Source organism: Pezoporus wallicus, unplaced genomic scaffold (genome assembly GCF_028554395.1).
Source record: "Pezoporus wallicus isolate ANWC-B61680 ecotype Strahan unplaced genomic scaffold, APGP_CSIRO_Pwel_v1 contig_5967, whole genome shotgun sequence".
Classification (NCBI taxonomy): domain Eukaryota; kingdom Metazoa; phylum Chordata; class Aves; order Psittaciformes; family Psittacidae; genus Pezoporus; species Pezoporus wallicus.
Genome location: NW_026639377.1, coordinates 956583 through 983783, shown reverse-complemented (window position 1 = coordinate 983783; position 27201 = coordinate 956583). Strand labels below are relative to the sequence as shown.

At 37.5% G+C, this 27201-nt stretch overlaps 1 protein-coding gene across 5 annotated transcripts in view; it reads left to right on the top strand.

The window, feature by feature from the left end:
• Window positions 1-27201, top strand: part of ANO3 (anoctamin 3) — a 209231-nt gene that overhangs the window by 113665 nt on the left and 68365 nt on the right. For 4 of the 5 annotated variants that reach the window (XM_057414416.1, XM_057414415.1, XM_057414417.1 and 1 more), the window contains exons 2-4: window positions 8175-8387; window positions 8928-8999; window positions 20900-21036. In XM_057414416.1, coding sequence (XP_057270399.1) covers window positions 8175-8387; window positions 8928-8999; window positions 20900-21036 — 422 coding nt within the window. The remainder of the gene's footprint in view (window positions 1-8174; window positions 8388-8927; window positions 9000-20899; window positions 21037-27201) is intronic. The other variant, XM_057414419.1, reaches the window with a different exon arrangement.

Here is a 27201-nt window from a genome sequence, read left to right as displayed (position 1 = left end):
ATTTGATTCTGTTCATCTTCTCACAATACTTAAAACTAAAAAGGTTGAAGTAAAATCTTGGTATTTAATGGCAGCGGTCTTCAAATGCATGATTGATGATATTAATTGTTGTATTATTTCATATACACCCTCATAAATCAATGTTACTTCTGTGGTGGGATAACACTGAAAAATACCATCACAGTGACTTATTCAAGGTGCATTTCTTGAATATGGTAGGAGTTATACCCACCCAAGTTGCTACATTTGAAGCATTTAGTAGGAATAATGTTGGATTCAATCTAAGGTTAGACTTGATGATCTTAAAAGTCTTTTCTAGCCTAGCTGATTTTATGATTCTGTGTTGACCTGTTCACTACATAATGCAAAAGGTAGTTAAGTGATCTGAAAAAAATTCCCTTAGAAGATTGGGATTCATAAGCTTTCATGATAAACTGATAGTACTAAAGAGAAATAGGGTTCATCTTTGAAGGCCGTTTCCTTCCATGTTCAGTGTGTTGTCTTTTCTTATTTCTTCTCAAGAAAAGGATAGTTTCATTTTCTCCAATTTTGATGAGGCCTTTTAAGTATGTTTGATAATATAATGAGAATAGTTGATGCTGGGGTTGGTTGTTTGTTTTTTTTTTTCCTTTTCATGTAAGAATATAAAACAAAGTCAGAAGTTACCCACTTTGATTCTACCTTTTCTATAAAAAAGGAAAGTATGGGTCCATTCCTGACTTAAGCCTAGTATGTGGAACTGAATACCCTTTGTGTTTGTTCAGGTATTACAAATAGGTAAGAAAACTTCTGCTGTCACTGAAATAATCTATTTTTTTTTCATTATTAAGTACCTTTTGGTTATGGTTTCTCAGAATTTACTAGGGTAATTATGTTTTCTTTTGTAGATTGCAGATGCCAATCCAAGTAAGCTAATTCTTTTAAGTACCTGTTACATCTATTGAGTATTGAAAACTAAATGCTCTTCAAAATTGAGCTGTTTTATACTTGGTAGTGTAGAAATATGTTTCCACATTAAATTTAAATGTCATGAAAACCATTGCAGGCTTTTGTTCATATTTTATGTGATTAAAGATATTCTAATTATGATGATTCTGTTGACAGAAGCATTTGAGATTTACCAGTTTCACAGTCTATTTAATGCATTTTATGAATGATACTTCATTTTAATTGGTGATGTATGGTATGCAAAGCCAAATGCTTTACAGAAGGTTTTTTTTTACAATTAATAAGGTATTTTTATCAAGCAAATTTGTGGTGAAATGAGTAGTTGCTTAGACCTGCGTGGTGTTGATATTGTGAAGATTATTGTATATCATATCTCTATAAAGCTGATGCTGTTGACATATATAATAGCTACTACTGTTTCTATGATGTTTGTGCTGGATTAAAGGGGCAGTAGCACTAATCCAACCTTGCTGAGGGCGCATCCAGCATTGGGTTAAGAGTGCATGTGGACCAGCTGTCAAACTTTCCTTCTCTAAAATTAGGAGCAAATGCAAAGCAATTTTTCTTTCCTCTTAGTAGTAAAGAAGTTATCGTATCTTTATTTCACAGAATGAGGCAAAGGATATTTTTTTCCTTTGTGTTCCTAATAGCTAAAACCTGGAGGTATGTGAGCTGGCTTCATTTATAGTCTTTCTAGATTGGCCTAATGTTGAGTATGCATTAAATGGTGCATACTGATTTAGCAATCAGGAATGCTCCAGTTCCATCTTGCCTGCCTGTTCTGCCAGGAAGCTATGCAAAGATATAGTACAGCTAGCTGTTACGGCTTTCAGCCACATAGGGATTTGCCTACATAACAGGAATCCCCAGCTTCCCTTCGGAAAGAACACTTTTCCAAGGCAGAAGTGCTAAAATAAAAGGCAGGATCTCATTAAACCATTTAACCACCTTTTTCTCCAACCTGAGAAATTTCTGTGCTCATGCTATACTCATTTCCATACTCCTGCTAAGTGCCAGAGCAATAGTTTGTAAGGAAAGGAGCAACGAATGCAGTTTGAATAGAAAAAAACATGTGAATTCTTTTTTTGCTAGATGGATACATGTTTTGTGTTGCAGATCAACATATCCCTGAACAATCAAGGTCTGTTTAGCAGAGTTCTAGTTGGAAAGGCAGAGATTTGAGAAGAGGCTTCTATGGAGAATAGAGGAATATAATTTCAGTAAATCAGTTTAGTGACCTAGTTAATGATGTCAACCACAAGCTCTTTGTGTGCCAGAGCTGGGTAAGGATTGGCATGCAACAGCAAATGCCACCAAAACTAGCATATCGCAGAACCGGTCTCTGACACATGAGCAGAGACTGAAATAACCTGTTAAATTTGAATCATGAAGGTAGATCATACAACCAGAGCAACAGCAAATGTGCTCCAGGGTTACTTCGCTTTGACTCTCTCCAAGCAGAAGCAGCACGGCATTAAGAAATCTGTTTGAAACGGCACAGAGGTACAGTGAGAGTGAGCAACAGGGAGTAAGTTTTTTTTTTTTAAATGGAGGCACTGCCTCATAAAAGAATTATAATCTTTTTTTTTTAAATGTATCACTTAAATTGTTGTTGAAATTGAATGACAGTGTGTTATTTGCATTTGTATGAATTTTTTTGATATTGAAATGATTCATCATGCTGCACACAGTGACTCCAATACAGATGCAAAAAACGTTCTATTTTAGCAATAGTAACAATTATGTGGCAGGGTCCAGAATTACTGATGGTGTATCACTGCTTAAGAAATAGATCATTAAAGCCATCCATAACGATTACGAAATAAATCTTTTTATATATTACTGATAATATTCTATATTACCCATTGCTATGTCTAGCTATTACAGACCTTGGTGTAAAAACCATGTCAATTTAGGAATACTTTATAATATTTAATAGTAATACTTACATTACAAAGAATACTTCTCTGAAACCTTGCAAGTAGCATAGCAGGCCCATTACGTAGCACTGCTCTGTTCTGAACGCAGCATCCTCAGTGCTGTAGCCCAGTGTCACTGCATGCTCCACTGGCACAGAGCCCGTTTCAGTATGAGTAGGAAGCACAGTCCTTTCTGCTTGTGTTTATTTACAGACCTATGGCACCTTCTGAGGCAGAAGAAACATTAACCTCCTGTGAAATTAAACAGTCTGACCAAGAACAGTTATACTGTGCTGCAGATCTCGAAGTGCTGTCTGAGGTGGACAAATGAAGTTCTGTATTTCATGATAAAGCAACACTTTATCATGATAAAGCAAAGCATGTTTTGTGAGCTCAGGGGAGCTTTTAAATCGGGGTTCTTTTAAAGCTCAGCTATTATAGTTAAATATGGGGAGTATCCTGCTAATGCAAGGATTTACTTTGTGGACTAGTATGTTGAGGTTTAGACATGAGACAGAGACTTGCCAAGTATGACATCCTTCTTCAAGTGGCACAGGTTTTGATGGGGAAAATTCCTTGGAAGTTCAAGTCACTCCAAGCAGCAGCAATGTTCAGATTACTCACTTTTTTCTAGCACAGTTAGAGAGAGGTAATATATGTCACTAAAGGACTAAGATTTATAAAAACATACTGCAGAGTATTTTTCCTTCACATTGAAACCACAGAATTTTTTTTTATTTTGTGGATCTTTTTCCTCCATCTTGTATTCTTGGTAGAGGTGAATATTAACCTATATTTCTAATCTTTGCTCAAAGCTTTCCCAGGTATTTTGGGGACTGTGCTTTTGCTTCTGTGGCGTGTTTCTGTATAGGTCCCTTTGGCAGTAAAGGCAGCAGTCCCTCAGAGGTTACACTGTGTTGTTCTTGGTGGAACAAGTTCAGGCACTTCAACAATAGAGTAGCAAAAATCTCTGGCATTAACTTTTGGATTTGTCTGCTTGTTCCAGCTGGGATGGAGCTAGATTTCTTCACAGCAGTCTGTATGGTGGTGTGTTTTGGATCTGTGGCTCAAACAGTGTTTCTAACACCCCAGTGTGTTGGTTACTGCTGAGCAGTGCTTGCACAGTATTGTAGCCTCTTTTTCCCTTTTCTGCTCCACAGAGAGCAGCCAGGGATGGGTGAGGTTGCGAGAGGACAGAGCCAGGAGAGCTCACCCCAGGTGTCCAGAGGGATGTCCCATGCCATAGAGTATCATGGTCAGCAATAATATTTGAGGGGTGGGAAGTGACTCGGGGCTCCAAGGCTGGATAGGCAACTGTCTGCTTGTGGGAGGTAGTGACTGAATGCCACTGCGTCATTGTTTTGGTTTGGTTTTCCTTGAAACAATCTTTACTTCAGCCAACAAGCTTTCTCACTTCTGCTCTTCCCATTTTCTATCCCCACCTCGCTGGGTGGGAGTGAGTGCCTGCACGGTACTCATCTGATGGCTGTGGTCAGCTACCCATGTACAATGCATTTGTCTTTGAAACTGTGTTTCTAGTTTTGTAAATAATTTAAAGCATAATGAAAAATTAATAATTGCTGCAAATCATGCAGCTAGTTCCTGAATTAGTGGGGGCTGCATGAGACCATGGTAAATATGTACCAATATGTTTGCTTTCATTTAAATTTATTTTTAAGTTGCAACAAGCAATTGCCCAGTGGCAAAGCACTACGTGCTCAGCTGCCTCATACAGAATCAAAGAATAGTTAGGGTTGGAAAGGACCTTAAGATCATCTAGTTCCAACCCCTCTGCCATGGGCAGGGACACCTCACACTAAACCATGTCACCCAAGGCTCTGTCCAACCTGGACTTGAACACCGCGAGCGATGAAGCATTCACAGCTTCCCTGGTGTCCTGGGTTCAGCAGTAGCAGTCATGCTTGGTTTTTTTTTTTTTTCCTTTGTGCTAGCTGGTGCAGTGCTGTGTTTTGACTTCCAGCCTGAGAACAGTGTTGGTGAAGCCAATGTTTTCAGTTGTTGCTAAGTGATGTTTACCCTGACCAAGGACTTTGTGAGGCTCATGCTCTGCCAGGGAGGAGGGGAAGCCGGGAGGAAGCAGAGATGGGGCGCCTGACTCGGGCTAGCCAGGGAGGTATTCCATACCACAGCACGTCATGCCCGGGGTGGGGGGTAACTCGTCTTCTTGGCCGGTGGTATTGTATTCTCTTCCCTTGTTATTTTCCCTTATCATTGTTGTAGTTGATCGTAGCGGTGGTGATTTGTGTACATTGGTTGCTGGACTGTTCTTGTCTCAACCCGTGGGAGTTGCACTCTTTCGATCCTCCTCCCCGTTCCTCCGGGAGTGGGGGAGAACCCCGGTGGGGGGGGGGGGGACACGGACCTCGATTGTTGTCAGCTCGGCACCACTCACTGGGAGTGAGTGAACAAGTTAACTGACTGGGTTTAAACCACGACACCTGGGCAATCCATTCCAGTGCCTCACCACCCTTATAGGAAAGAACTTCTTCCTTATATCCAATCTAAACTTCCCCTGTTTAAGTTTTAACCTGTAACCCCTTGTCCTGTCAGTACAGTCCCTAAGAGTCCCTCTCCAGCATCCTATAGGCCCCCTTCAGATACTGGAAGGCTGCTATAAGGTCTCCACGCAGCCTTCTCTTCTCCAGGCTGAACAGCCCCAACTTTCTCAGCCCGTCTTCACAAAGGAGGTGCTCCAGTCCCCTGATCATCCTCGTGGCCCTCCTCTAGACTTGTTCCAGCAGTTCCATGTCCTTTTTATGTTGAGGACACCAGAACTGCACACAATACTCCAGGTGAGGTCTCCCAAGAGCAGAGTAGAGGGGCAGGATCACCTCCTTCGACCTGCTGGTCACGCTCCTGATGCAGCCCAGGATATGGTTGGCTTTCTGGGCTGCGAGCGCACACTGTTGGCTCATGTTAAATTTGTCATTGACCGACACCCCCAGGTCTTTCTCTGCAGGGCTGCTCTGGATTTTACACTTTACACTGGGACTGAACTTAGACATTTGGGAGGGTTTGCCACATGCACTTCTGTAACGTCTTTTGGTTTGTTGTTTTTGGTTTGTTTGTTGTTTGTTTTTTTTTTGGGGGGGTGGGGGTTGGTGGTTTTTTTTGGTTGGTTTTTTTTTTTTTTCACAGAAGTTACCCCATAGGTAAAAGGTTTAAGATACTTATCTAATAGTGAAGGGGCAGTGAGTTTTGTAGCTTTGAAAGAAAGGAAAGTGTAAATATTTTACAGTTTGCAGGAACCTCTCAGGAATAGATTTAAGTTTTAATAGTGCCTGTAAGCCATCCTTTGTGCCAAATACCAGAATACAATATGAGGCATATTTACTGCAGAGTCACAGTTGCAAATTCATATTGTAGTTCTGTAATAGTTATTAAATAATTATTATCTGTCAAACACAAATGTTTTAAAATATATGTAATTGTAATCACTAAAGCTCAATAGTGAGCATGTTTATGGGTAATGATAGCTGTGGCCCTTTTTACTGAGAGGTTCAAATTACAGTTGTCTGACAAATTCCTGAGATTTGGGGAAGAAATAAAAAATGGGATTTAAATGGGATGAATACTGAGAAAATTATCATCTTGAAAGGGTAGTTACATGTTTCTTAATGTAAATAATTATCACACTCAGAATAGAGGCAGCCAGTCATACAAACAAAGTGTCCTGGAATACTGCATACTACATTGAAAACTGAATCATTTTTAACCACTGTAGCACAATGTCAAGTGATTTAAGGGTTTAAAAATCTTATACTACATTTTAGCAAGAATGCCATAAAATAAATTCAGTATTATACCTGCTAAACCTACAGTTTTTTTTTTCACTGAAATGAAAAACAAAAATCATATTGCCAGTTTTATGGGGTTTAATTCAATTTCAGTATGTTAATAGAGAATCATAGAATGGTTTGGGATGGAAGGGACCTTAAAGCTCATCCAGTTCCAACCCTCTGCCAAAGGCAGGGACACCTCCCACTAGACCAGGTTGCCCCAGGCCCCGTCCAGCCTGGCCTTGAACACTGCCAGGGATGGGGCAGCCACAGGTTCTCTGGGCAGCCTGTGCCAGTGCCTCACCACCCTTATAGTAGTAAGTAGCTAAGGTTCTTCTGCAAGTAGTGTAAGTTCTAGTGTGTGTTAGTGCAGTAATACAAATCAGTTAACAGAGTCTGAAGGTCAGCAAGAACTGAACAGAGGAGTAAACTGATCCTTTTTTCTCTGAAAAAAATGACTTGATATTTTTAATTTTAATCTTATTAAAATGTGATGTTATTTACAGTCAAGCTTAGATGTGTTAATATTTATTAATTGGAATTGGGTACTGGAGACCTGTGTAGCTGATGAGCTTACTATATTTTTCCACTAGAAGGCCCATGTGAGAACAGTGAGAATACTCAAAGTAATAGTGTTTTTTATGCTAAGTGAAGAATATGATGATTTTCAAGGAATAAACTTGACTCAAACAGGGAAAAATGAGTACTAGTTTACCTCCTGTTAGCCTTTGGTAGATAGTAGAATGGTAACAAAACAAAATCTGCTTGTTTTAATCACGTGTTTATGTTACAGTAATATTTTCAATATTCAGGACTTTCTGCAGATTTACATGGGGTCTCTTTTTACATTCTTTTTCCTTTATGAAATACCTAGTTTTAAGTGAGTGTGTGTATTTGAGTGCCATTATATTGTTTCTGGTCTACTTTTTTGTAGCTTAGTATAATTAAACTAGTATATAATGAGAATACTTTCATAGTGCTGCAGCTGCAAATGATAGAAAAACTGATAACACACAGCTGACTTGTGCCTCTGTCAGTATCTAGGTATCTGAACCTAAAGCCAGGCAACACACAGGAAAACCCCAGAGTGCCATGAGTTCCAGGAGAAAAACTAGAAACAGTGAATAGATTGATTAGAACTCAGAAACAGCTCCATCTCAAAAGAGAGGGTGTTCATGAATCCTTCAGGAAGCTTGTGAATATCTTTTGCTTGTATTTGATTGGCTTGTTTGTTGGCTTGTTTGAGGGATTTTACTCATTTCTGCTACTGAATTAAGATTTTGCTTAGCAATAATAATGTGGATGACAGTGCTGTCGTTTGCTTCCAAATGGCTGTATGACATACGTATCACAGTTTAGAGCGTTTTGAATTCCAACTGTGGGATGTTGATGGAAAGGTAGGTGAAGAATTAAGTGGGTGAATCACCCTGCGTTTTCATAATTAGCCATCTTTCTTTGCCATTTGCATGTAGCAGAACTTAGGTTCTTGTTTTTTTGGCTTTTTCAGGTATGAATACAAGCAAGAGTGAGACAGTGAAAGAACATCCATTAAAACCCTCTCGAAGATCTATGCCATGCCTAGCTCAGAGCCAAACACATCCTCAAAGTCTGAGCAAGCATTCATCTTTTCTGCAGCCAAATCGTGTGCAGCCACAGTCCCGACCTCAGCCTCTCAGTGCAGGAACATCTACAGCTACAGTGGATGTGGTGTCAGAACGAGGTAGGAGTGTTTTCTCTTTCAGGAGCTTGTTCCAACCCTGGGAATGAAAGGGATCTATGGGAACATGACTTGATGTCCTATGGTGTCTTAAATATAATCTTTCAGTATATAAGGGCATCTGATAAGCTTTGGTTTGTCTAGATATCTACAGTTTCTTGGAGAGACCTTTTTGTCATCTGAACAGCTAGAAGAGCTATGGTACTAAGCTCTTGAGTGAATCTCTATAATGTTTGAAGTGAGGCTTAAGCTATTCTTTTTTTCCCTTCATGCTGAAAACAAGACAAGAATGTGCTCTTGTATGTTGGGGAATAGCATAAAGGTTCCTATAGTTTGTTCAGAAGAGAGAGAAAAAATAAATATTAGGCTTTTGGCAAGAAGTGTCTTTAAGTATGAACATTCAGGAGCAGATGCATTCATTCATTCATGAGCAGAATCAGGGAAGATTAGTATGGAGAGAGTCACCGGCAGCTTTAAAAAGTTTAAAACTTTTTACTTAAAACATACATATGAATGCTGATATGAATATTGCATTTATTTCAGCTAAAGTGATGGAGACTTTGGAAAACAACTTGCTTAAGCTGTCTAATACAGAATATGATGATCCGTTTTTAGGTAAGTTTGTGTTTGAACTTATGTGTTTGAATAATAATAATTAACGATTCTTTGATTACACTTGCAGTACCTAAATGTGGAAAGACAATACTTTCCCTCAACTGCCAGGTTTTTTGAAAGTGAAGACTAAATGTGACTAAAGAAATACATGCTATTTTAGTTTTCCTGATACTTTTTCACCTTTTGGACTAATAGTGAATAGAGACTAAACAGAGAAGTTGTTTTTTTTTCATACGTTCAGTGTATGTCTTTGAAATTTCTTTGAAATCGTTGTTATTATTATGTGCTGGTTATTATTCCTATATAGTCATATTATTCAGTATTGTCATGGCTGCAGTTGCTATGTTGTTGGTTTTGCTTTATATATTCATGTATGTTTGCTTTAGATGCTCATGTATAAAAAGTGTTCCAACCTGCAAAAAACTAAACCTGACAATACAGAAGAAGAGCTGTAATTGGGACATACGTGTACCTGAATTAATGCCATTTTGATGCTTTAATTAAGTCAAAGAAAATAAGAAAGGAGTTAATAGTCCCATCCTTGCAACTGCAAAATGAATCTGTATATAAAAACACAACTGGTAATTTGCAAGTTCGAAATGTAATTAATTTTGAAATTCCCTGGCCGTTTATTACCCATTGGAATGAATTACACACAGATACTGCTGCATCTTGCACAAGTACTGTGAAGGAACTTTTTACTCACAGTCAGTGTAGCATCAAACTAGTAATCGGATCTTTATGCTGAAGGAGAGAGATGTGCTTTCAGAAAGCTATTTCTGCTCACCTCTCACATGTTTTAACATTGATTTTTCTTCATGCCCAACATACATGCTAGTTAAGAGGTTCTTCAAGGTCTTCCAAAGGGATCGCAGCTGGAAATGTGAGTGAAATTGATAGGTCCTCCAAAACAAAATCAAAATGTTCCAAAATCATGACACAGACCAAAAATTTGGCATGAAGATTGTTTAAGAAAATCATGTGTCTAAGTAAGGTTCCAGTTGAAGCCACTGCACTCATTCAGTATAATTGGTTTGATTTGGTAGGCAAGCATGGGTACCTGAAAATCTCACTGTTTATCATTTCCTTCAGTTTTGTTTTTTTTTTTTTATATCCGGTTCTATGTTTTACTAATTGCTTACACGTACATGTGCTGGTACTATTACGTGCTTATGTATGGCAGAAGTAATTCTTTCTCATAGTGAGTGATGCATTGCTTTTCATTCGCGTCATCTAATTTTAACCTGGAAAGAAACATAGAGGGAGCTCAGTGATTAAGGAAAAGATAGACAAGTATCCTCCGCAAACCATTGTATTAAACTTTGGTGTGGATGTTTCTCCTCTCTGACTTCAGCTATGCTCTTTGAAGAGATTGATTTTACCCTGAATCTGGAGGGTTAAAAAAAAAAAGGAATCTTGCTGCTTGAACCTTCATCACCAAATGGGTGAAACTGCGGCAGCACTGCTACTTTTTAGTCAGTACTCTGGCATTTTGATTGAGTTTGCAAAATCGGCTGATTAATGGCTATCATCTTCTTAGTGAACCTTTCCAAACTGCTGTCCTGAGAACCTGAAAAGAATGCTGAGTTAAGTGCATGTGGTGAATTTTTAATTAAGCTGCATCATGGAACTATGCATAAAATAGGCCAAATGGCTTTCTCCTCTTCCAGAAATGTAGCGTTTTCCTCTTCCAGAATTGTGTCCATAGACAAACTGTTGTCTTGTGAGAAAGAATTTAACAAGCATCATGTAAAAGACTTCTGTGGAAAGTTTCTGTTTTGTTTTAGTTGACTGTAGATAAGACCATATATCTATTTAACTTATAAATGTCTTGCACCTTTGTTACTGCTAACGCAGGCAGATGGGGTCAAGGATGTTACGGACTTACATTCTTTATCCTCTGTCAGTTTTAGGTGGTAAGTAGTATTTCTAAATTGAGAATCAGTCAATTCAAGTGAAGTTACATGCAGTGAGGTTCTGCAACATGAGCTATGAGGTTTCAGATGGAATGCTTGGTGCTTAGCCAAAGCTTCATGGAAATTTCCACGTATTGAAGGTTATAATCAGAGCTTTTTGATTTACCTAGGTGGAAGTTGCCTGCTGCTTGGATCTGGACATTAAGTAAAACATTATTCCTTACAATTCTCAAGGTGGTCATAGAATTTGTTGGTTTTTTTTTTCCTGTATATTTGCATTATGGAAGAGTATAAAGTTCTGGTTAAAGTGACCTTTGTCACTTGTTGTGACTTGAGTTCACAAATAAGATTGGAGTTGCCACTTCACCGAAGAATGTTAATCCCTCCAGCTCTACTGCAGTTTATTTGAATATTTTTACTTATCAAATGAGTGTAAGATTCCTGCTTTTTGACTGTTAAGAAAATGTCTTTTTACCTAAGAACTCCAAGAGAGGAATATGCCTGCTAACCAGTATAATGTAATTAGTGAATAACTAATTACAGTGAATTTATTCATGACAACTCAACACAATCATTTTTGTCAGCTCATTTAGGTGCAAGTAAGTAGCCAAATTCTATAAAGCATACACATGGGGGAATTTTCTGAATAAGCTCTTTTGATGAGAACACTTCAGTTTGTCAAGAATTTTTCAGGATTATTTATACAAGGTTAGGAGGGGGGGCAGGATTTCTGCCATGGGCGAGACCACTGTAGAGCAACCAGTACCCTTCTGCGGAAGCAGTGTTAGGGAAGAGGGAGACTAAAGTTTATTCCAGTTACTGAATTGTACAGAAAAGACCATCATGAAGTTACAGACTGTCTTGAGGCAATACTTGAAATTTTTTCCTGAAAGATGCCTGAAGTTTTTGTTCTAGTATGAAATGTCAGGACTTCAGAGCAATTTTCATAGGCACGGTAGAAGTATTTCCTGTCTAGGTATATATCTTTGATACCAGATGTCAAAGATGATGCTGATGTGAGATGACAGAGGCATCTAGGCTAAGTATCAGTGCAGTATTTTAGGTAACAAGAATATACCTGGGATACAGGATTTACTTTGACAGCTGTCTCATGTTGATGCAATAGTCACAAATACCTAAAAGGCATATATTTAGCAAAACAGGAAAAAAGTTTTTGGCAATTTTTTGGAATTGTTAGGATCTTTTAAGAAGTAAATACATGAAAAACTAAAATACTTGTGTCGTATTTGTGGATACGTGTAAATTTGTGTTACACAAGAATCTGGATGTTAAACTCTGAACTCATTTGTACAATAGTATAATTCCAATGTCATCCACTTTTTAATACATTAGCCAGTCACACCAATGACACTTGGAGATTTGACATTCAGAGATTTGACATTCATTCTATCAAAGGGAATTCAACCTTATATTTTTCAAAGCCTTTTGCCTGTGGATACTAGCTGAAAAACATCAATGAATAACACAGATGCATATTTATATTACATTTTGGTTTTACTGCACTTTGTTTTTCTTCTGAAAGACATGCCCAGCAATTACTTTGTGCCAGGTTTTAAATGACATAACTTTAGCTTCAGTTGCTAAACTTGTATCTTTCCTGGAGCTACCAATAATAGCTCATGGTTTCAGTTGTAGCTGGAAAAAGGAAGTGGGGTATAATTTACTCCTAGTAGCCACATAGTAGCTACAGAGAGTCACGTTAATAAAAAATTGTTTTCCTCTAGAACTTTTTTTTTTTTATGTAAACTCTAGCAACATAAAATAATTTGGCATACATTACCATTAACTAATTTGAGTTAGATAATCTAGGAGCTACTCCACTGGTATATGCACACTTCTGTGTGTACACACATGTATAAATCGTAGAATCATAGAATAGTTAGGGTTGGAAAGGACCTTAAGATCATCTAGTTCCAAACCCCCTGCCATGGGCAAGGACACCTCACACTAAACCATATAACCCAAGGCTCTGTCCAACCTGGCCTTGAACACTGCCAGGGATGGAGCACTCACAGCCTCCCTGGGCAACCCATTCCAGTGCCTCACCACCCTAACAGGAAAGAACTTCTTCCTTATATCCAATCTAAACTTCTCCTGTTTAAGTTTTAACCTGTTACCCCTTGTCCTGTCAGTACAGTCCCTAAGAGTCCCTCCCCAGAATCCTTATAGGCCCCCTTCAGATACTGGAAGGCTGCTATGAGGTCTCCACGCAGCCTTCTCTTCTCCAGGCTGAACAGCCCCAACTTTCTCAGCCTGTCTTCATACAGGAGGTGCTTCAGTCCCCTGATCATCCTCGTGGCCCTCCTCTGGACTTGTTCCAACAGTTCCATGTCCTTTTTATGTTGAGGACACCAGAACTGCACACAATACTCCAGGTGAGGTCTCATGAGAGCAGAGTAGAGGGGCAGGATCACCTCCTTCGACCTGCTGGTCACGCTCCTTTTGATGCAGCCCAGGATACGGTTGGCTTTCTGGGCTGCAAGCACACACTGTTGGCTCATGTTAAATTTGTCATTGACCAACACCCCCAGGTCCTTCTCTGCAGGGCTGCTCTGAATCTCTTCTCTGCCCAACCTGTAGCTGTGCCTGGGATTGCTCCAACCCAGTTGCAGGACCTTGCACTTGTCATGGTTAAACTTCATGATGTTGGCATCAGCCCACCTCACAAGTGTGTCAAGGTCCCTCTAGATGGCATTCCTTCTCTCCAGCATGTCAACCAAACCACACAGCTTGGTGTCGTCGGCACACTTGCTGAGGGCACACTCAATCCCACTGTCCATGTCAGCAACGAAGATATTAAACAAGACCAGTCCCAACATGGATCCCTGAGGGACACCACTCGTTACTGGTCTCCAGCCGGACATTGAGCCATTGACCACAACTCTTTGTGTGCGGCCATCCAGCCAGTTCTTTATCCACCGAGTGGTCCATCCATCAAATTGATGTCTCTCCAATTTAGAGACAAGGATGTCGTGTGGGACAGTGTCGAACACTTTACACAAGTCCAGGTAGATGACATCAACTGCTCTACCCCTGTCCATCACTTCCGTAGCCCCATCATAGACGGCCACCAAATTAGTCAGGCAGGATTTCCCCTTAGTGAAGCCATGCTGGCTGTCACCAAGCACTTTGTTGTTTTTCATGTGCCTTAGCATGCCATCCAGGAGAATCTGCTCCAAGATTTTGCCAGGCACAGAGGTGAGATTGACTGGTCTGTAATTCCCTGGGTCACCCCTTCTTGAAAATGGGGGTTATATTTCCCTTTTTCCAGTCATCGGGAACTTCACCTGACTGCCATGATTTTTCAAATATGATGGCCAGTGGCTTCGCAACTTCATTTCCCAGCTCCTTCAGGACCCGCGGATGGATCTCATCAGGACCCATGGACTTGTGCATGTTCAGATTTTTAAGATGGTCTCAAACCAGATCCTCTCCTACAGTGGGCACACAAGGTCTTCATTCTCACAGTCCCTGCATCTGCCTTCCAAGACTTGGGTGGTTTGGTCAGAGCCTTTGCCAGTGAAGACTGAGGCAAAGAAGTCATTCAGAACCTCAGCCTTCTCCAAATCCCAAATAAAGAAACATTAATTGGTATATTTTTAAAATAATGCTTTATTTCCCTTGAAGGCCATCATATGCATAAAGGGAGAGAACCTTATCTTTGAACGATCTCAGAATTGGCTGGCCATCTTTTAGAAAAGGAATCTGAATGTAAGCAATTTTGATCAAGGTTATTTGTTATTTGAAGGTTATATGAAGGTTAGTTGAAAAATCCTCTTTAGTAACCTCTGTTAAAATTATAGAGGTGGTTACAACATACTTTTTTTTGAGTTTTGAGTTTGCTTTAGAAATCACTTGTATGATTTGAAAAGAATTTAGCAGGTTTTCATTGAAGTACTCAAGTTAAGGTGAAGGGAATTTACATCATTTGCAGGAGAATTGCTTTATTTCAGTGATAACTCACATCTTCTATGAAGAGTAACTTTTTTCTTGCCACAACTGTGATAAATGCTCTTTTCCAATGCACGGTGCAGGTGAAAAGGGACGGTGTAAGTTGTGAAAGCTCACAAAACCAGTAAATAATACACCACTGAATGGTCTGATCTTTTCTCAAATTATCCTTTGGATTTAGCGAAAGGATTAGAAGGAGAGTGGCTGTATTCAGACTGGTACATTACATGGTTTTCCATTTACTACGTCCCTTTCTGTTGTTAAAATTACTATCATTGGTGCTGCCAGTTTTTTTCATTTCGTTTTTTAATGTTCAGTCTCAAGCACTGTGAGCCAGATTTACAAAAGGGATTTCTTATTATAATTCAGATTAATCACAGAATCACAGACTGGTTTGGTTTGGAAAGGACCTTAAAGCTTGTCTAGTTCCACCCCCCTGCTATGGGCAGGAACACCTTCCACTTCCTCTGGGAAACCTGTGCCAGTGCCTCACCACCCTCACAGGGAAGAACTTCTTCCTAATTAATGCATTTAAAAGTCCGGTTTATCACATACATGGTTGGAATTAGATGATCTTAGGGTCCATTCCAACCCTAACCATTCTATGATTCTGTGCCTGAGGCATCGAGATTTTTCAGGAGTTAAGCCATATTGGAAATCCATTTAGACCAGAAGAATGACTTGCAAATCTGATTGATAGTCTGCTTGTTAACTTAAAAATCCAATTTGCTCATTCTAAAACAAGTAAGTATAGAAGTAGCTTTCTGCAGGTGTAAGCAGCTTTCTGCAGACCCTACAATCAGAAATTAGAGAATCTGCCCTAATTGTTAGGCTGAAATATTTAATTTCAAATAAGATGTAAAAAATGAGTAATGACTAATATAACCAGTGCAAATTGGCATTCAGGTTTTGGATACAAGTTTCTGGTTTTAAGTTATTTGACAAATAAGCACTCACTAGCAAAAAAATCAAAATAATTAAATTATTCTTTTTTCAGTTCTGTTTTTTCATTTTGTGAATTAGGTTAATTATGAGGGATTTAGGCATAGTAACTAATCCTCCTTAGCATGAAATTAAATCCTTCCTACATAGGAACTTGATCATGAATGATGTAGTGCATAATTTTCCTATAGCCTTATAGTCTTCATGTGTCCTGATTCTAATTATTACAAAGCTTATGTGTAAGAAACTCCCTTAATTACATGCCATGATATAACATAGTGAACTGAGAAATTAAGACCTGAATCAAAATTAACAATCCAACAAAGTATCAGCATGACTGCATGATAAAAACTGTCATCTTTTTATTACAGAAGACCTTGAAAGTGAATTTTGGTTAAGTGATGTTATGATAAACCAAAACAGACAGAATAACCTATGCAATACATACAATATTGACATGAAAGGAGGGGCTGAGAAATGACAGAAGATGTGACTCCAGAAAGCCAGGTTCAGTTTCTGCTTTGACAGAAATGTGATGTTTCCATTGTGACTTTTAGAATCATTTGTTCAGATGCTTGTGTTCCTTAGGCAATACCTGCAAAGGTAAGAGCTGTCACATCTATTCTATGTTGTGAGATGGCTGAAAAGCTGCATTAGGTCAGTTTTTCCTATACCTGGTCTGTGAGGGAATTGTCCATCTTCCATATTAGAGCTTGTTCCTGCCTGGAGAGCTGGCAGCATGGCTGGAGAAGCTGTGCTCTATTATGAACATGGTGCTTGCCAAAACGTAGTAAGGATTAGTCTTTGGAGTTAATATTGACATTCAAAATATCAAAGTGCTTTAGGCATTTAATCTCCCTGTTGCGATTCTGTACACCCTCTTAACTCCTCCAAACAGCCATCCTACCTGACTCCCCTTTTTAAAAAATGAGAAATACTCTGTGTAATTGTTATCACAGTCTGAAAGGTCATGAGAAATTGTACATTAAGAAAACTCTGCGCTTGTCTGTTATAGTAGTTTTTTTGATATCTAAACACACATACATAGGTAACTGAAAAACCTTTCATGTTATGTATATAATATAGTATTCCAGGTACACAGCAGAATAAAATAAGATGTAAATCCATCACAATGCCATTTATCCAGATGTCCAGTGATATCCTTCTCCAGGTTATTTGTTGTTTCTAGAACTAAATTAGGACAAAAGGGGGTGAATTTATTGACCAATTATCTCTTCTTACAAAAGCTTTTCAAGGCCCATCTGCAAATGTGTAAAGCCTTAAAGAAGTGAGTCAGGAGTCATCATATCACTGTTTGTGAAACAGAAACTATTTAGGAATAATCTTAATATTAATTTTCCCCAAGTATGACACATTGCAGTTGAGGAATACTTGCTTTTCTGTGCCAGTTATCCGAAACATATTGGTGGATTGCATGTTACGGGTGTTTTTTTTTCCTCTAACTGTTATAAATAAAATGCACTCTTGGTCCTTTAGGCAAGTATGATGGAAAGAATGGTAGTCAAGCATTTAAGACTCAAAAATGGAAATATGAAGTGTGGACCTTGTAATCAATATTTAAACAAAGTGCTTCTGCATAGGGAGGTAAAAGACTCCCAGAGCTGAAACTTTCTACTACATTTTATCGTACAAGTGCCCTTAGGGCAAATCTTAATGTCATGTATCAAGCACAGCAAAATTGTATGTCACCAAGTGTAGATAGGTTTTGTGATGTATGAAGGCTGAAGTGACTCATCGTGTCTCCATATTACAAGATAGCAAAACAAAGCAACTACTGGGATGGAGAGATCTGTTATCTGATTGATTAATGCTTGAATCTTTTTCAAATTACTTTATACTTGAGTGTGGATCCAAGGTGAGGGTATGCATTACTTAGTTACATGTTCAGCTGTGCTCACAATTATATATATATGGGTGAATCTGTTTTAAGTATGTACCCAGTTAAAGAGAAGTCCTTGACTTACTGAATAGTGGAGTTCGCATTGTCTTCACTGAAATATGATTCAGTCTCTGCCTTTGGAATTAGGAGCTGTAGTCCTTTTCTCTGATTTGATATCCTCATCTTTATTTAAAATTCAGCCTTAATGATTTTTTTAAATAAAAGTTTTTATGTGACAACACTTCAAAAAGCTCTCAACTACCACAAGTTTTAATTAACATAACTTAATAACTCAAATACATCAGCAAAATGGCAGTTAAAATGCAAAGCCAAATAATGGAGAATGTGGAGGAAATGATGGCAGAAAATAGTGTCACTTTGTAAACAAATATATAAAAATGTTAACACAAGTTTAGAAACTGCAGTTACTGAAGAAAGACTTAAGGAGTTAAATCACTGTCTTGTGATAAGCTTTGGTGATGCTAGGAACAATCAGCTCAAATTAATTTAGGTTCTGTAAGTTTAACAGTATGTAATTTTGGCTTGATGGGTGGGAAAATTAAGGAAGAGAGACTTTCTTTTTTAATAAAAGTGGTGGATACATTATTACAGGAAAAGCACCCCATTGTAGAAAAATACAAATCCATAGTCAATGCTGTTGGTGGCAAAGCTTCATTTCTGCTTTTTTGTAAACCCAACTTGTTTCATTCTCTGTTCTTTAATCAAAAGAAATTTCAAAAAAGCTCAGCTTAAGAAGCAAAATGAGCCAACTAAAACACACACATTTTGCAGCTGTTCTTTCCAACCTCTTCTGGTATAGAGATACGTTGTAATCCACTGAATTTTTACCTTGAGCATAATTATTTATATTACAGATTTTTCTAAAATATATGCTGCAGAAGAGGTAAATGGCGCTAGTCTATTCAAAGTATCTACAAAGCACACTTTAGGTGTCCTGTTAACATTAATGTCTCAAACTACAGGAATGTTAAGAAAAATGCACTTTTTGAAGATAATCCTAAAATATGGATTAGGTGCTATGTCTCTCAGACAGGTATAACAAATATTTATTCAAGTGCTGTGTTTAAATGCTATGTTTTAATCTTCATTCCTTCCTTCCTCCCTTTTTTACTTTGTGGGACATTGCTTTAGGTGCATAGAATAAGTCATCAGCTCCTCATAGATATAGTAAGAAGTATTGTTCAATTTCATTTAAGAAATGCACCTCTTTAATTCTAAATGTATTTTTATGGGGTTCTTTGTTGCTAAAACCCTTTCATGCTACATTTCAGACAGAGATAACAGGTGGAAAGTAGCAATTTTTTATTTTTTTTAATGAAAAATATATGCTACACTTCAATGCTTTGTCCTTGAAAACATAAAAAATGCTTAGCAGGTAAAAGTATGTTGACTGCTAAGGGAAAGCTTGTTTCATGGCTTTAAAAAGTTGAAAAAACATTAGATATTTTTGCAAAGCTTGATCTTTACTAAAGCTGAGAGCTCATCACATCTGGCCATGAATAAAATCTTGCTTAACTATCCTGTTTTCTGCTTTGTATACCTCCTACTTGAAACCTACTTCACAGTCTTTTTTACTGCATTCATTGTTGTGGACCAGAGAATAACCTGTATACTAAGATTAAAACATTGCTTAAAATAAAACCCCCTGAGTTTGGTGCACTGATGATTAAAACAGGCTATTTCATATATTAAGAAATCCCTCCACAGATGTACTGAGGTTAATATCAAAATCACAAATTAGCAGGGCCTCATTTTGTGTAATCATTATTCAAATAGCTCAATTTCAGAAAGAACAGCCCTTGGTAAATGTTCCGGTGTAATGTTCCATCTCAGAAATATTTAGGCTATGTGAGATAATTGTTGTTTGGGGTTTCTTTTCTGTAGTACTTACTCTGGAGAATTTAACTGAACAGCTTATTGAAAAATACTTTGTTGTTGCAGATGAGCTTTTATGAATATAAAATTTGGGAAGCTCAAGATTGTGGTTCCCACAGCAACTATGACTTTTTTCTTGGCATCTTATTTAGTATTTAGAATAATTGGGCTAAATGCTATTCCCAGTCCCCCTGACTTTTCCCATGTTGATGTGAAAGCTGAGATGGGAACTTAACTCAGTATTTGTGGATAACTTTTTGTCTGAATATATATTTTCAACTTGTCCAAGATATAATTGTGTGGGAATAATTATTCCATTTTTTCATCTTTAAAATATTTTTTTCAAGACTAACCATTTTCCAACATTCATTATAACTTACATGGTCCAACATTGCACAGACATTACCCCTCATTTTACCTCTGCTGGGTAGGTATGATAAGTATTGTCATGATTTTTTGATGGAGAATGTGCAAGGAAATTACATGTCTGGAAAATGTCTGCCTTCTGAAAGAGGCTCTAGAGTACCCAGAGACTTGAGTCCTTCTAACTTGCCTGCAGTGATGATTCAGGTGAAATTTAGTCTGTGAGAGCGGATCTTTGTAAGCTTTGAGGATGGTCCTCAGTCATCTGCATCTCTCTTTGGATACGCAAGTTTTAATAGAAACTTTTGTTGAGCTATTAAAAATCCAATGTAAACACTTTCTTCATGGTGTTAACTGTCTTCTACCACTGATAGGGAAGCCTCTTAAAATGTGTTCTTGAGTGGTTACCTTAATATGCAAATTTTCAAATACTGTATCCAAGTATGAGCAGCATGAGTGTAGGCCCATCAGGCATTTTGATTGCTTGTTTAAATTTAAAGCATGGGAGGTTACTCAGGTCTGCAAGATGCACTTCCTATTTGACAACATGTTCTGAGTCTGGACAAGTGTGAGTCAAGCACAAAAACATTTGAATATTTGCTTTATATTGCGTAGGGGTTGGGTTGTTTGGGGTTTTTTTTAGGTACTGTGAAGAATGTTGTGAGCTTTTTCAATTGGAATGGCAATAGAAATGTTTCTATAGGCCTTCTACTAAAAAGAGAAGTCACTTCTAGCTTAAGACAGAGATGATGACATTTCAAGTAAAAAACTTTTGCAAGAAGGGGTAGACTAAAAGTTATTAAAAATTGGATAACTAAAATGAATATTCAACTCTGGCTCTAACAATACTGTTAGTTTCTCTCTTCTGTAACCTAAAATGAGTCCACTGTTTTCTTCTGTTTTTCCTTCAGGCATAGGAAAGGAAAAAGACACATATGCAGATGATTCAGAACATGGAAATTATGATGCTCGTACAGATCAGTCATTGCTTCTTCAAAACAAGCTTACCAGGCAGAAAACAGAAACTCGGACCAAATCGTCTTCAAAGGTAACAGACACAAACTTTTATTAAATCGTATCAATTATCAGAATGTGCTTAAATATTTTTAAGATATAATTTTCAGGGATTAGGTAAATTGCATCTTAAATGGGCATCTCATGTAAAAGAAATAATATAGGAATATTATAGTTTGACCTGCAGAATCAGTGAATGGAATTCTCTGTACCAAAAGTGACCAAGATTATATAGAATCTAGGGTTCTAATGATTTCTGTCAACTAAACTAAAGCTAAAAGGCAGTGGACTTTTTAAAAAAATTAGTATTGCACAGAATTTAAGACGTAGGTTTCCCAGCATGGTGTGAAATTCATGTCAGCTGGGAGGCCGCAGGAAATTATGAGAGTTTAGAAGAACTATGTTCATGTAGTGAATAATCTAAAGGGTAGGATTCTCCATGTAACCAAAATCTAAATGATACTTTCACAGCGAGTGAAAGATAAAATTCACTTGTGTACAGGAGAATGTGAGAGTATTTTCGGGACCCTCAACTAAAGCACTAGAAAAGCCATCTTCCCTGGTGAAACTGACATGTTATCTTGCTTAGTAGTTACCTAATCACGGTATTCCTCACAGTGCATTTCCTACAGCAGTTTGTCCACTATAATGCCAAAGAATTAGGATGGATTTTCATTTCAAAACATGTAGTTTTTGTTACTGCTCTGCTCTGGGAGACCCTTAATTATCCTTTCCATTAAGCATAATTGCTTGTAAATGTGTGGCGAACAGACTAACCTCAGGAAATCCGAAATATTTTAATTCTTCACGCACTGGAAATAGTGTTATTCAGCAGCCCAGTTTTTACCAGTGATTCTCTGATCTTTGTTATATAAAGACATGAATAATCGCACACTACAAACCCAGAAATTCTTAAATTGCTTTAAGATCCTGTGCTTTACATACAATGTATTCTTCAGTGGGCCATTATACAGCTCTGTCATCTGTTATGCCTCTTGCAGTTTGTGACTTGAACGTTGAATGCAGTTTTCATGAGAGTCATGTAACTGTTGTAAGGCTTATTCATTGTCACCATTCCTACAGGAACTCCTGTACACAGGTACATTGATGTGATCTCCCAGATTCCATTTCATGGGGTGGTTTTAGAAAACTTTTCTATAATATCTATCTAATAACTTTTAGATAGGTTTATAGGTAATGGTTTTTACAGATCAGAAATCTGGGACATGAAAATATAACTTCAGTAGTGACAGAAAAGGGTTATCATAGTTTCACAGAATGGTTTGGATTGGAAGAGACCTTAAAAGATCATCTAGTTCCAACTGCTTGCCATGGGCAGGGATACTTAACCTAAACCACTGCAATAAGAGTTTTTGTGGTCACAGAGCTATCTTTTTGGTTTTGCCTTTTCATGCAACGTTAGCTGAATAAAGACAGAAATAAGAATGGATGTTCTTATTTGATTTTGTTGATTAATTAACAAAGCCTTTTATGTTATATGTGGCCTAAGCGACAGAGAAAACAATGCAGAATCTGAAGTGTTTAGACTGTTACAGAGCATTAAATATTTTTAATAGGAGGGAAGGCTGCTACAGAGTAAATCTAGTAACAGATAATTTCTGTATAGTGACAGGCATTTCCTTGTGCTAAAGCAAAGTATTTTTTATAGTTTTGTATAAAATATAAAATGACCATTAACTGTGTTTTCTCCAAGCCTTGCATTCAGGACTGATACAAAGTTTATAAGCAGCAACTAAGCTAACTTTCTTTCAAAGTTTAAAGAGGAGCCTTGTATTTGTATAAAGTTTAAACAAAAATGCGCTTTTTATGGTTCAGTCTCCTGCCCTGACATACTGAACAAAGTACTTCAGAGTTTAAAACCAGTCTCCTGAAGCCATGTCTACCTTTTAGCATTGACAACTCCTTGTGCAACCCCAGCCTCTTCATTGGTGTGTTGGTGAGAGAGGTAGAGAAGGCCTTGGCTCCATGTAAGCACTGCTCAGCAGCAATGCTAACATCTCTGAATTATTAACTCTGTTTTCAGAAGAAATCCAAACCATAGCCCTGTACCAGCTGCTATGAAGAAAATTAACTCTACCCGAGCCAACACCAGCACGTAAGGCAATAAAGCAGGTTTCTCCTATTTACTGTTTTTCTGCCTTCACTGGGAAGAGGCAGAGGGGATTTAGATTAGTTTTGTGTCAGAAAAGGTTACTATTTTGCCTTTGGATTATTGTACAAGTCTTTGTGGCAGTTAGTGTAAGATGTCTAAGGGAAACATCTTCCCAAAATGGATATAAAACGAGCAGAAGCAGGCATCTAATTCTTTTTGAGACTGTTGAAATCACAGAAGACTGCTCTACAGCTTTACAGCTGGTAAGTACTCTCATATATTTGGAAAAGAAACTGATCTACTGCAATAAAAGAAGTCTTCTCAGTCTGACCAAGAATTATTTAGTGTTTCAGATGGAACACATAAAGTATATCTTTCCATAAATCTGGTTTGTATTGCTGCAGTTTTAAAGCTTTAGAAATATCAGATAATTTTGAAATAGCATCTGGAGGCCAACATTCATCTTGACAGTTACCTGCTTTTCTGGCTTCCTTGATGGTTAGTGTAAGCTAGGATCATTTAAGAATCAACAGAGCTCATAATGAAAAGTTGTGAGTTCAGACCCATGAAAAAACTGTCTTCCTTATCCATTTCAGACATCTTTTCATCACCAACTGCTGTTGAGATTGTGTAAAAAGTATAATTTCATGTATGTATTTGTGCCAAGGGGATCTCACACAGGGGATTGATGCCAACAAGTGGCTACTCAGCAAAGTATTGAATGAGTAGTATCTGCTGTTGCAAGGGAAATGTAGGAATGAGAAGGTTCCTGACTGGAAAGTTGATGTTTCTAGTTTCACTAAGAAAGGAAAGCAGGCTTAAATAGACTCTGTCACTTGAATGGAAGGCAACATTGGTACAGAGAAGCTGTGAAGTCAGTAGCAATGAATTCTTTTCTGTACCAATTATTGTCACATGTATAGCAGCAAGATATGAATATTTGAGAAATTACACTTCCATTTTCTTTCATCAACTTCATTATTGTTACTTTCACTGATGATTTCTTTTTATCAGTTTAATTTTTTATCTTAGTGGTGTGTTTTGCTGTGTGATGAAGTAAAGATATTTGAAACAAAATTCATGTGTTATCACTAGGGGTTCAGGAACTATAAAGAAACTGCCTAAACAGCAGCCTAGTATACTGCCTTTTGTATTTGGACTAGTTCGGTGTTGGATAGGGTCTGAAATGATTTCTCTTTTCTCTTTCAGTCTCTGGAAATGTTCTTTAACTCCTAAGGAATTTTAAAGAACATCTTATAAAAGCAATTGGCCAAAGTATATGGAGAATTGTATCTCATGAGCTGGACATGATGCTAAAAAATCATTATATTTTAAGCAAAACTCAGAATGTTTGGAGTAGATTATTGTAGTGATTATTAAAGAATAAATATGCCTGTGAAAACGTGAAATACATTGTTTAGGCATTTTATTGGATTCTTTGTGATTTTGGACATATCCCTCTCTCTCCTGCAAAACAAATCTTTTGCTTACAGAATGTTACGGTAGTTTTGAAAAACAGAGTAAATTAAAGGTAATATCTGTAGAATAAAAGCATTCTTCAGTCTTAATATTTTATCTTATCTTCCACGCATTTACAGGAATTTTCTGGTTTTGTTTTTTCCTCTTTAAGTCCATAACTTTCAGAGTTGTACAGATTTGTGCTGTGTATTCTAATCCTGTCAATTTATCAATAGTTTCATATATATTATTTCACTCGTGATCCTGCTCCTGCTTTCAGTGGAAGTCAGGCGTACATGCTGAAAGAGAGGGTTTGGCAATAGAAGTGTTTTAGTGTGTATATAAGAACAAGATGTTGTGAGCTGACAGCAGTGTACTGGGAAGGAGAATAGCAAAGGGAGCCTGATAGATAAGGAGTAGTCCACAAAAGCAGTCTAATATAACAGAAGTAAATAAAATTTGAAAGGAATGATGACAGATGAAATCGTTGTACCAGAACAGAATGACATGGTAAAGTGCAAAAAAAGTTAACGTCATGTTTATGCTTTTAGTGCATGGCTCTTATCAGCTGTGAGATTTTGTTAAAAAAAAACAAACACCCCAACCCACCCCCACCCCCCCAGAAAAAAAAAAACAAAACCTGACATTAAAACCTCGGGAGATGCAGGGAAAGTAGTGAGTAATTTTATCATAATGATGAGAGTTTTTAAAAATAAACATGTAAAGAAAAATGTTCAGTGGCCATGTCAGTATGCTTCTTATTAAGGCCTCCCTATTGGACTTACAGAGCAAATAGAAGTGGTTAAGTATTAGAAATGAGAAGCCTTCTCCTGTCTCCAAACATCCTCCATTGCTGCTTCCTCATACACTAACACAGAACAGACTTATGCTCAAAATTTTGCATAAGATCACCCAAAACTATTACTTTCCTGAAGCAAAATATACTTTCTGTATTATATAGAAATGGATTTTTCATGCTTACTCTGTAGGGCTGAACAGAACAAAAATGAACAAGATGCCCTCTGTGAAGAAGCTAAAATAAATGCTAATTATTTTGTTATTACAGTCAGATGTTTCTGGAAGTCTTCCTCTGTGCTCAGAAAACAGCTAGGTTCTGCACAGTACAGTGCAGTATACACTGAAATACATTAGCGTGGGTAACTATAGCAGCCTGTCATATTAACCAGTCTTTGTTGTCTTTGATGCCCAAGTTAGTTTGGATATCTTTGCATATGCAAATATGTCCCCGATTTTCTTTCTGAGGTTGTTATGCTCATGGGCAAAAAAACCAAACCAAAACAACCCCAAGTCCAAACAATGGGAATTTAAAATCAATCAATCTATATTTTTGGAATTAGGAAATTGAAAGATGAATATAATAAATGTATTTCTGGCTTATCCATTCCAAACCCCTTCAAACACAAGATGATTGCCAACTTAGTTGGGTGCTTAGGAAACTTCTCATCAAGTACATCTTAGGGTAGTCTTAATCAGAGTATGATTTTTAAAATGTAAAAAATACCTAGTGCTGTTTTAATATCTTTTAAAATATTTTCACAGCTAATTCCGTGTAACTTAAGAAGCCTGTAAACTTTCTAGTGTTGTAGGTTTGATTTTTAAACATTTTGAAACAAAGCAAGCGTTAATTAGATATCTGACTTTGTTCACAGAAATAAGCCTGTTAAAGTTAGTATTAGAGATGTATGTATTTCCCAAAAATAACTTAAGGGAAGAGTTGAGTCGTAAGCTCTGCCTGTAGACACTAGCAACTGAAATGGGGGCATCCTTCAGTGTGAATATTACTGAAGACGACAATGTAAAGTTCATGGTAACAGTATTAGGGAGAATTAGTAATGAAAATAAAGGAGGTGGTTTCCATGAATTAGTAGTTCCTCTACTTAATAGTGTCTTATGAGCCTCTAAGAACACTAAATTATATTGGAAGACAGTTGAGGTTTTTTGTGAGAAATAACCATTCTACTCAAAACAGGAAAGCTATTCATGTAGGTATTGCAGTTTTAGGTAATTACTAGAAGAATTTCACACATCAAACTACCTCTGTCGAAATTGCTGCCCAGGTCCTCAAATTTTTTCCATGGCTACTTCTGTCTTATACATGATTTAATAGCACTAAACCCTTCCATTATTACCTCTTAAAAACCAAGATATGAAGAGTTACAGAAAGCTGCTTTTCCTTGCCCCACTTCTGACAACCATTGTATTTTACAGTGAAAGCTTCATTCTTCTCTTACTTCTCTATTCCAAGCTGATTTTCCTTGACAACAACAAACAAACAAAAAACCAAACCAAGACATGTGAGTGAGTCTCTATATAGCATGTTTCTTCATTATTATCAAAATTATTTTTCTCTACCCCATCTAGCTGTCAGAAATTTCAGGCTGTCTTAGGGAGGACACTAATTTTGTTCTAAGCATCACTGCAATGAAATAAGAAGACGCTGGGGAGAGAAGAATTCCAGTTCCCAGCTGTACACATCCATGTTTTGGATCTCAGATACCAGCCTGTTGGTATATTTACTTTCCTTTATGCAATTTTACAATCTAAATCACACCATCACACGGAGGAAAGTTAAACTTCATCCTGTATAGTGTAGAGGCAAACCAAACA